This window comes from Oreochromis niloticus, linkage group LG3 (genome assembly GCF_001858045.2).
Source record: "Oreochromis niloticus isolate F11D_XX linkage group LG3, O_niloticus_UMD_NMBU, whole genome shotgun sequence".
In the NCBI taxonomy this organism is placed as follows: Eukaryota; Metazoa; Chordata; class Actinopteri; order Cichliformes; family Cichlidae; genus Oreochromis; species Oreochromis niloticus.
In genome coordinates, this window is record NC_031967.2 from 85,519,824 (window position 1) to 85,530,418 (window position 10,595).

At 43.0% G+C, this 10,595-nt stretch overlaps 1 protein-coding gene and 1 long non-coding RNA gene across 2 annotated transcripts; both read right to left on the reverse strand.

Moving 5' to 3' along the window:
• Nucleotides 1-425: 425 nt before the first annotated feature.
• Nucleotides 426-8,197, reverse strand: LOC112846390 (protein NLRC3-like). Its single transcript, XM_025905866.1, has 6 exons — nucleotides 8,140-8,197; nucleotides 7,936-8,055; nucleotides 6,889-6,990; nucleotides 6,165-6,243; nucleotides 2,391-2,592; nucleotides 426-2,224 (listed from the first exon to the last, which is right to left on the reverse strand). Exons 4-6 carry the CDS (start codon nucleotides 6,165-6,167, stop codon nucleotides 426-428), a joined length of 2,004 nt encoding a protein of 667 aa, XP_025761651.1. The 5' UTR covers nucleotides 6,168-6,243; nucleotides 6,889-6,990; nucleotides 7,936-8,055; nucleotides 8,140-8,197.
• A 36-nt stretch (nucleotides 8,198-8,233) lies between these two features.
• Nucleotides 8,234-10,071, reverse strand: LOC112846403 (uncharacterized). The gene is made up of 2 exons (XR_003219332.1): nucleotides 9,919-10,071; nucleotides 8,234-8,271 (listed from the first exon to the last, which is right to left on the reverse strand). It is a non-coding gene; the product is annotated as an uncharacterized LOC112846403 (long non-coding RNA).
• Nucleotides 10,072-10,595: the final 524 nt, after the last annotated feature.

Sequence of the window (10,595 nt, forward strand, 5' to 3'; positions counted from 1 at the left end):
ACTTTTGATCAAGTGTAATGAGATTATATAACATTTAGGAATATTCCATTCTCTTTTTGTCAGGAAAGTAATGAGCAACATGTGGAGACAATCAGAGAGAGAAGAGAGAACAGAGCAGTAAAAGAACACTGGATAGTTCAAATTTGACACATTTTTGGTATCAACAAAATGTGTCAAAGTTCTTTATTTTGTAATCGTTTCAGAAGAGTTCATGATTAAAACTTACATCAATAACCACCCAGAAAAATTTCAGAAATGCCGACATGTATTCAGTGTTGAACAAAGTGAGTATTGATTATCACTTAATAACTTTATAGACTTTTCAGACACCAGCACTCATGACTGTATTTTGGGGGTTATTTTGTTAGTTTTTTTTAGTTGATCGCACCTGCTTTTTACCAACAAGCATATAAGTTAAAATGTACTCACAGAGCTTTGTTGGAGGCTTTGACCACTGGCAGCATTCTCAGAAGAGCCTCCTCAGAAGCAGAGTATTTCTTCAAGTCAAACTCATCCAGATTTTCTTCTGATGACAGTAAGATGAAGGTCAGAGCTGAGCACTGAGCAGGAGACAGTTTACCTGTGGAGAGACTTCCTGAAGTCCTGTATTGTTGGATCTCCTCCACTAGAGAACGATCATTCAGTTCATTCAGACAGTGGAGCAGATTGATGCTTTTCTCTGCAGACAGATTCTCACTGAGCTTCTTCTTGATGTACTGGACTGTTTCCTGATTGGTCTGTGAGTTACTTCCTGTCTGTGTCAGCAGACCTCTTAGGAGACTCTGACTGGTCTGCAGTGAAAGACCCAGGAGGAAGCGGAGGAACAAGTCCAGGTGTCCATTTGGACTCTGTAAGGCCTTGTTCACAGCACTCTGGTGGAGAGATTTTACACTCTTTTTCTTTTCAAATAATTTAAACCATGTAGAGATTGTTTGTTGTTCTTCCAGCAGATTGAGTCCAGAGTTGATGAAGGTCAGATGAACATGAAGAGCAGCCAGAAACTCCTGAACACTCAGATGGATGAAGCAGAACACCTTGTCCTGGTACAGTCCTCTCTCCTCTTTAAAGATCTGTGTGAACACTCCTGAGTACACTGAGGCTGCTCTGATATCGATGCCACACTCTGTCAGGTCTGATTCATAGAAGATCAGGTTTCCTTTCTGCAGCTGAACAAAAGCCAGTTTTCCCAGAGACTTAATCATCTTCCTGCTCTCTGGACTCCAGTGTGGATCTGTCTCAGCTCCTCCATCATACTTGACCTTCTTCACTTTGGCCTGAACCACCAGGAAGTGGATGTACATCTCAGTCAGGGTCTTGGGCAGCTGTCCTCCCTCTCTCGTTTCCAGCACATCATCCAGAACTGTAGCAGTGATCCAGCAGAAGACTGGGATGTGGCACATGATGTGGAGGCTTCGTGATGTCTTGATGTGGGAGATGATCCTGCTGGCCTGCTCCTCATCTCTGAATCTCTTCCTGAAGTACTCCTCCTTCTGTGGGTCAGTGAACCCTCTGACCTCTGTCACCATGCCAACACACTGTGGAGGGATCTGATTGGCTGCTGCAGGTCGTGTGGTTATCCAGAGGCGAGCAGAGGGAAGCAGTTTCCCCCTGATGAGGTTTATCAGCAGCACATCCACTGAGGTGGACTTTCTAGGGTCAGTTAGGATTGTAGTTTTGTGGAAGTCCAGAGGAAGTCGACACTCATCCAGACCATCAAAGATGAACACAACCTGGAAGTCTTCAAAGCTGCAGATTCCTGCTTCTTTGGTTTCAGTAAAGAAGTGATGAACAAGTTCCACCAAGCTGAACTTTTCCTCTTTCAGCACATTCAGCTCTCTGAAAGTGAACGGAAATATGAACTGGATGTCCTGGTTGGCTTTGTCTTCAGCCCAGTCCAGGGTGTATTTCTGTGTTAAGACTGTTTTCCCAATGCCAGCCACTCCCTTTGTCAGCACTGTTCTGATTGGTTCATCTCTTCCAGGTGAGGCTTTAAAGATGTCTTCTTGTCTGATTGTTGTTTCTGGTCTGTCTGGTTTCCTGGATGCTGTTTCAATCTGTCTGACCTCATGTTCATCATTGACCTCTGCAGTCCCTCCCTCTGTGATGTAGAGCTCTGTGTAGATCTGATTCAGAAGGGTTGGGTTTCCTGCTTTAGCGATCCCCTCAAACACACACTGGAACTTCTTCTTCAGGGTGGATTTAAGGTTACGATGACAAACTGCAGCTGGAAGTTCTGAACAATAATAATAATAAAAGTACAACTTCAACAATCTTATTTTACAAAACGCTGATGACAGTTTCTGAGCCACTGAGAAATGACTGAACACACTGGTGTCAGAAGTGTCTCATTTATCTAACAGCTTAAAACCTTAAGTAAGAAATCCTCTTACTGCTCTGCAGACGGTCAGCCAGCTCCTGCTGCTTCATTCTCCTCAGGAAGTCCACTGTGATCTTCACAAATGCCTCTCTGCTGCTCCTCTGCTCATCATCCTCCCTCTGAAACTCCAAGCATTGGGGCTTATTTGGATTCAGAGCCTTCTGGATCTTCTTCAGCTCGGTCTTCACAAAAGTGATGATGTTGTCCTCCAGCAGCTGGAACAGGATACTTTATGAATGAGCCACCACTCTGAACTTCAGTCTCCACAACATCCACTTCTTTATGATCAAAGAGCATATCATCCACGATCTCCTCACCAATTGTAAGTCTGACTTTATCTGATTAACTGAGACTTTGTCCACAACTCCATGATCCCAAAACATTGATTCTGTTCATATGAATGCAGCGATTTCAGTGGGAGAAACATTTCACTGGTGTTCAGAGCTGAACTACCAACGGGTTGATGATCGAAGCCAGAAACCTGGAGATGTTTCAGGTGACTGAGTTGATCATACAGCCAACTGGTCTTAAAGGTTCACTCTGTTTACACATACAGATCAGTATTTAAGGTTTGACTCTCACCATCCACTGGAGCACAAACTGGGCGTCATCAGGACGCTACAACACAGAACAAACACCATCCCCACAGACACAGCAGCCAGGGAGGCAGAAGAGCATCACATCAAGAAGGTCCTGAGTAAATGTGAACGCTGGTTTGAGGGCGGAGTCAAGGAGGCCATTTATATGAAAAGGGAAAGACCATCTCTGAATGGAGGAGGGGCCTAAGGGTGCATCTCTCACCATCTTACAATGCTGTGATTGCAGCGTACCAATATGTGATATGCGTACCAATGATCAATGAACTGACCTCACAGTCCATTGTTCCTTCAGTGCTGCTGGTTTCAGTCATTATACAAATGTCCTGTTTGTAAGGTTGGAAACCTGCAGTCAGCTGAGACTGAAGACGTCACCTGATGATGATGAAACGTTTCTCCCACTGAAAACGTCCAGATGAACAGAATCAACCCTTTTGGGATTTACTTACCTGGATGATTGAGCATCAAGACAAAACTCTGTGACTTTTCTCAGTTGAATAAATCCTCTCCTCCAGGTTTGTTTACATCTACCAGCCCTGTGGCTCTGCCCAGGGACAATAATCTATGTGAGAGGTGGAAAGTCATACAGGTGTCTGCTCCTGCCTTCAGTTATTTTTATCTACAATTCAATTCAAGTATTTATTGTCATTGTCAAGAACAATGGAATTGTGTTTAGAGCTTCTACAACAGATAATAATAATAAATACCAAAATTCCCCTTAGACCCAAGTGTGACTATTTAACCCAGTGTGACTTAAGTGCAATGAGACGATCCTTAGCAAAAACATGAGAATATGACAGGTAATGTTCATGGGACATTCAGACAAAGACCTGAGAAATATGACAAAGTGCAACAGTGCAACCCGTTCAATTATTGTACTGTGAGATATGATAATTGTCTATTTTTCAGACCAGTTCACTGCTATTAATAAGTTGGATATGGTTATTGTCCGTGAGAGGGGGGCAGAGAGGGGGGGGGCAGAGTTCAGGAGCCTCACAGCCTGTGGATACAGGCTGTTGGCCAATCTGGACGTTCTGGCCTGTATGGACCTGTACCTTCTCCCTGAGGGCAGCAGGTGGAAAAGGTGGTGCGCAGGGTGGTGTTGGTCCCGCAGGATACTGTGCACCCTCCTCAGACAGCGAGTGGGGAAGATATTGCTAATCTCTGGCAGAATCGTTCCAATAATTCTGCCAGCTTCTTTCACCACCCGCTGGAGTGCTTGCTGGTCGGCCTTGGTGCAGCTGGGGAACCACACTAGAAATCCATACGTCAGAACACTACTGATGGCACAGTTGTAGAAGTTCAACATCAGAGGTCTGGGAATGTGTGCGCTCCGCAGTCTCCTCAGGTAGTAGAGGCGCTGTTGGGCCTTCCGTACAGCTGAGGTGATGTGGTTGCCCCAGGACAAGTCCTCAGTCACAGTTACCCCCAAGAATTTAAAACTGCTCACCCTCTCCACCGCCTCACTGCCAATGAAGAGAGGCAGGTGGTTGTTGTGACCTTTCCTCCGGAAATCTACAATAATCTCCTTAGTCTTTTTGGTGTTTAAGACCAAGTTATTGTCGCGGCACCATGACTCTAGTTGTTGCACCTCTGTCCTGTAGTTTGTCTCATCGTTGTTGGATATGAGTCCGAGCACTGTGGTGTCGTCGGCAAACTTAACAATGAGATTGGACGCGCAGGAGGAAATACAGTCATGAGTGAAGAGAGTGTATAGCAGAGGGCTCAGAACACACCCCTGAGGGGCACCGGTGTTGACCACAAGGGTGGAAGAGGTGTTCTTACCCACTCTGACGCTCTGTCTACGGTTAGTGAGGAAGTCCACAATCCAGTTGCACAGGGAGGAGTTGAGTCCCAGTTGATGGAGTTTGGGACGGAGTTTGTATGGCCGGATGGTATTAAAAGCCGAGCTGTAGTCTATAAAGAGGAGCCGTGCATAGGTGTTCTTGTGCTCCAGGTGCTCCAGTAGTGTGTGCAGCACTGTGGCGATCGCGTCCTCAGTTGACCGGTTCTCCCTGTATGCAAACTGGTGCGGGTCCAGAGATGGTGGAAGGGCAGCTCTGATGTGTTTAATGACCAGTCTCTCCAGGCATTTGGCGGGAATGGGGGTGAGTGCCACAGGTCTGAAATCGTTCAGACATGTGACATTTGACTGTTTGGGGATGGGAACGATGGTTGCTGCTTTGAAACAGGATGGTACCAGTGAACAGGACAGCGAGGTGTTATATATAGAGGTGAAGACGTCTACTGTGTGTCAACTGGCTGAACCTACTCCAGCTGTCTACCATCCCCCTAAACTCAACAATGACTTAGTGATCTATCCATTCTCTGACCAAACACATCCTGCTGCAGGATGTTAACATAGCAGCCAATGATGATCCCACTCACCGTGAACAACACATTTGGACCTGATTTGCAGCTCTGGTTTACACGTGAACTTTGACTGCTGTCACCAACTTGAGAGGCTCTACAGAAAAACTGGACTTGTCCACAAACAGATGTATAAAAATCATAAACTACATTACAAGGACAGCATTGCTCCATCAACTCTAATTACTATGGCCATGTTATCTCTTCTAATTAAGGTACAGACACTCAAACTAGCTGCTTTCAGTGAGAAGTCAAATGTCTGAATATGAGCTGGAAGCTGCTGAGAGTCCTCCTCCTTCCCATGGGGTTTACTTTCTCTACTACTTTCACTATAAACACGCCCCTTTCATGCACCTGCAGAGGGCCACCAGCAGATGGAGCTGTCTTAAACAAATCCATTTGGATAGTTAGCTGTAGATGATTTTCTCAGTATGATTGTAGGATTTTGAGTTACTCTTTAGATTTATTTAAACTCTTATATTGTGCACAAGTGTTGAACGACCCATAATTTCTCTGTACTTTTCATAAGAGCAGCCAGACTTTCAGATAGTTTTTCTTTTTTTAAGAGCTCAAAGTTATTGTACAAACAGTTATTCAGCTTCATTCCCACTGATCTCGACTACAAACTGTTTCACTTTGGTTTTTGTTTAAAGCCTCGATGTTTAAAACGTTTCCCTGTGATCACATTTGACCGTCTGATTTCAAAGTTTGTTTCTTTTGGTCATTTAGTCCACAGAGTCCTTGGTGTTCTGAAAGGGACCTATAAACAAATGTATTATTATTAATATTAAAAATAAAGTAGTTGTTGTACATGTACAGACCATAAATATGGAGTCCAGCTGTGTTTGATGCTGCTGGGCAGACTGACCACTGGGAACCTCTGAGCTCTGCTGGTCCACTCTGTGGAGCACACACACACACACGCACACACACACACACACACACACACACACACACATGAAGCCACTTTCATTATTAAAATGTGAATTTAGCCTCTAAAAGCTGTGTTCAGTCAGTGTTGCTGCTTTCCTTTTTAGAACAGTTTAAGCTGTTATATGTTGAACTCTTGGCTGACATCATATTAAATGCTGTGGATTCAGAATCTGATGTCACTCAAGTTTACATGTGTGAAGGCAGACGAGTCAGTACTTTTGGTAATACAGTGTAAAGTTGAATTTATTGATTGATTTCCATGAACAGCACTGTGGTTCAGTGTTGTCCTGATGGAGTCTGATTAACAGCAGCCAGTATGATCCAGGCTTTAGCTGCTGGGTCTCTGTGTGACCTCTCAGACTGTTTAACAGATCAGACACAAAGAGAATCAGAGCAGCTCTTTAAAGACAAACATGAACCCACTCAGGTCACACTTTCCCCACAGATATGAGCATCACTGTCCTCAAACAGCAAATGACCAAGTCTAACATTTGGATCTTTTCTCTTTCATTGTTTTCTTTTTAATGAATCTTTGTAACAATCTGAGGATGTTTCAGGTCAGATTTATCCAGGAAACACAAACATGTAAAGGAGTCATCACAGCTCTCTGACCTCGTTGGTCCAGGTTCAGCACTGAACTGTGGAGGTTGACCTTTGGACCGGTCACTCCTCACAGACGGACAGCTGGACCCTGCAGACTGTGACCTCTGACCTCTGCAGACACAAACATGATAAAGTCATTGAAGCAGCTGTGATCACACAGACTGCAGGGTGGGCCATTTATATGGATACACCATTGTTTTTCTTGTGACATTACCAATAAGTTTGATGTGTCACATGGCCCTCTTCCTATTGAAAAAACAAAAGTTGTATCCAAGATGGCCGACTTCTAAATGGCCACCATGGTCACCACCCATCCTGAGGAGTTTGCCCCCTCACATATACTAATGTGCCACAAACAGGACTTTGATATCACCAACCATTCCCATGTTATTACGGTGTATCCATATAAAAGGCCCACCCTGTACTTTTTGAATATTACTTTAAATACTCAGACTTAAAATTTTGCTAACAGTTTATATAAAAGATCAGTTTTGCTGAACTGTGAGATATTTTGGGTTTAGTGTAGTTTTTGCATACAGGAATAACAGAACAGCTTTAGTGTTTGTTCTTAAATTTGAGTAAAAAATGCAGCAAGATAGATTTAAAAAAGCAGTTTTAGTGATTATAAAATAGACCATATCAGATTCATATCCAAATTTATGATATCAGCACATAAAACAGTGGTATGATGCCATCTCTGCCAAGAACGTGAGTACTTGAGTGTTGAGAAACATTCAAAGGCAGCTTGATCGCTGCTTCATGTTTGAAAGCAGCTTTCTTTATCAGTCACTTCATTATAGGAACAAGAAGATCATCAGATCCTGTCTGTGTGACACTGAAGGTGAGATTAACAATGAAAGATGCAGTGTGAGCGACTAACAGTGTGTTATCATTTATATAGAAACTCACAAGAAAAGAGTAAACACACTTGTATAAATGTGTGAATGAGGCGAGTGTCAAATTGATTTGAGTTTGACTTACACATGTTTGCACTGCAGTTTATATCCAACAACATCAAGCAGTTAAATTAAATATTTCATGTTGCTAACAGCTCACCTCTCTGCAGCAGACACAGGCTGGACTTTAAAACGAATGATGGCCTCTTTAGACGCGTCACTCTGTAAGGACACAGAGCTGGGTTCAGGTTCATGTTTGCATTTAGTTCCTCGTTTCTTCCTGTGAATAATGATGGAGCAGTGATGTGAGTGCTGAGCTGTGACATGGAAAAGAGTCATGGACAGTTAGAGATGGTCATCTCACCTCTGAGCTTTGGTCTGGCTCTCATGTTCCCCACACAAAGTGGTTTTAGAGGGAGGGACTCCCTCCTCTCTGTCCTCACACTGATCCATGCTGCTCAATTCACATCAGCTCACACACACTTTCTACCTTCACCTGCAGAGGAAACACAAATCATTCATGTGCACATCAACTGAAATCCTCCTTTCCATCATGTGTGCTGTCCAAATATCAGCTGCTTCTTTCCTGCTTCATCTCAGTGTCAGCTGAATGCAGTCAGACAGCAGTGTGAGGCAGAGGAAGCTGCCATCAGCTGCTCTACTATCAGTCCACTAGATGGAACCGTGAAGCACACACGATGCATTCACTGACACACTTTGAGTTTGAGAGAACTGCACACAGATTTACTGTTTTGGAAACTAGAAAAACGTTCTTGTCATGAACCGGTTGTGTAATGCAGGCAGGATAGGACCCAAATGCAGACTCATTGGTGGGACATTAACTTAATAAAACACAGGTTTATTTGCTGAATGGAAAAAGTAATACTAAACTAAACTCACAGAGAAACACACAAAGAATAACACAGCCTTTAGAAACAAGGATGAACACAACAGTGGAAAGAAGGAAACAGAGGGCTTAAACACACAGGACAAAAACACAGACACGGGGGAATCTAATAATCAAGGAACTAAACAAGAAATATAAGACACTGAAAACAGCATAACTAAGACTGTAACCAGAACATAAACCATAATACAAAATATCACCAAAACACAAGAAACTCACACCATCACAGTACTTTTCTTTGCTCTTCACTGTTTGAGTGCAGACAGACTCCACATTAAACTATAACAGCACCGTCCCTGCTGCTGCTGTCAGACATTTTATTCACTCACTGCTTTCAGATGTTTCTACTGAAGGTTTTACTCATCAATGAGAGTTAAAAGCTCTTACATGGTGACTATCAATGAAATGGGTGTGCTTCACTGTCAGGGCTGCAATGACTCATTCAGTAAGTCGAATGACTTGATAATAAAAATATTTGTTTGATGCTTTGCATTGAGGCCTATTGTTGAATTTACAGGGACACAATAACCTCAGATCAAATGTGCAAACCACTATAGTACAGAGCCTTGTTAGGAATAATAAACAAATAATAATAATAAAGTCAACTTAAGTGATTGTTTTCGACTGAACATCACATAATATGCATCAAAGACTAAAATCAGGTTAAGTGCATAATCAGCATTTGGAGGAGCTCCTTATCCTTCTCTTTACTGCTCACCTCTTACAAAGTGTTCACACAATTTGCTAGCTTCTTTCAGCCTGCTAGCTACGCTAACAAGTCTACTGCACACACGTGACTCGGTCACATGACAAACAGCAGAGGTAGCGGCTGCTCTGCTGAGCTGCTCTGCTAGCTAAGCTAACTCATGTTAAAGGTCAGAGTAAAGAAATGAGGTGATGCTGCTGGGAGTTACATCACAGACTAGCAGTATTTAGTTATTAAGCATTATATTTAATCCTTATTATCTGCTCCTGTCACCTCTGTTTACCTCTGACAACAAGAACATTAAGCCAACAATTTATTAGCTTTGGCGACATTATGAACAGGCATCAGCGCGGTCACCTATACTGTCCTTTAGTGCTGCAGCAGCAGGAACACCAGTTAATCTGAAATCTCTTTTTCTCTCTAAAACACAGTGACAGCAGGCTGAGTCAAAGACAGAAACCTTATTTAAACACCAAATATTCACCGGCGTCACTTCCTGATCCAGGATTCAAAGAGGACGTTGCACTTACTCAGCTTCTTCCCATGAACGTCTTCACTCTGCAGCTCTCTGCTGTCTGGACCAGGTCTGTGTAGAAACAGAGAAAATCCTCTGCTTCTTCTCCGTCATCAGTCCTCTGTGTCTGCAGGCTGCGTCACATTAAACACTTCACACCAGAGTCTGAAGCTCACAGGTCAAAGGTCACCTCCTGCCCCTTATGTGATATTATTTGATCAATCATTAACCTGCAGCAGGTTTCTGCTCCAACTCCAACACTCTGAACAACCCTGAGAACAAATAAGATAATTTGTGTGTGTCTGCAAGCTTCAATAGATGAGCATTAACCTCCAAGGACCTGGCGTCCACATGTGTGGACATCACATTTTGGGTTATCTATACTCAATTTTGCTCTACAAGGTCCTGATATCCACTTACGAGGACATTATACTGCTACTGTTCTATCGAAATTTTAAACGAATATCCTCATATGTGGCTCTCATTTTTCTTAGAAACAAAAATTAGGTAAAAAAAAAAAAAATCTGGTAATTCTTTGTTTTTACATTCATCAAGACCCAATCAGCCCAAATATCAAAGAGAAATTAAAAATGCATGCTGTGGAAGAGTTCGGGTCTTAGGAGGTTAAACACTTCACACCAGCAAAGTCTGAAGCTCGCAGGTCAAAGGTCAGCTGCCAAACTGTATATAACA

What these genes read in the sequence shown, in the direction of transcription:
- LOC112846390 (XM_025905866.1), bottom strand. An exon ending in GGCTGACCGTCTGCAGAGCA is followed by an intron (nt 2,225 to 2,390) that starts GTAAGAGGATTT and finishes CAGAACTTCCAG; the next exon opens with CTGCAGTTTGTCATCGTAAC.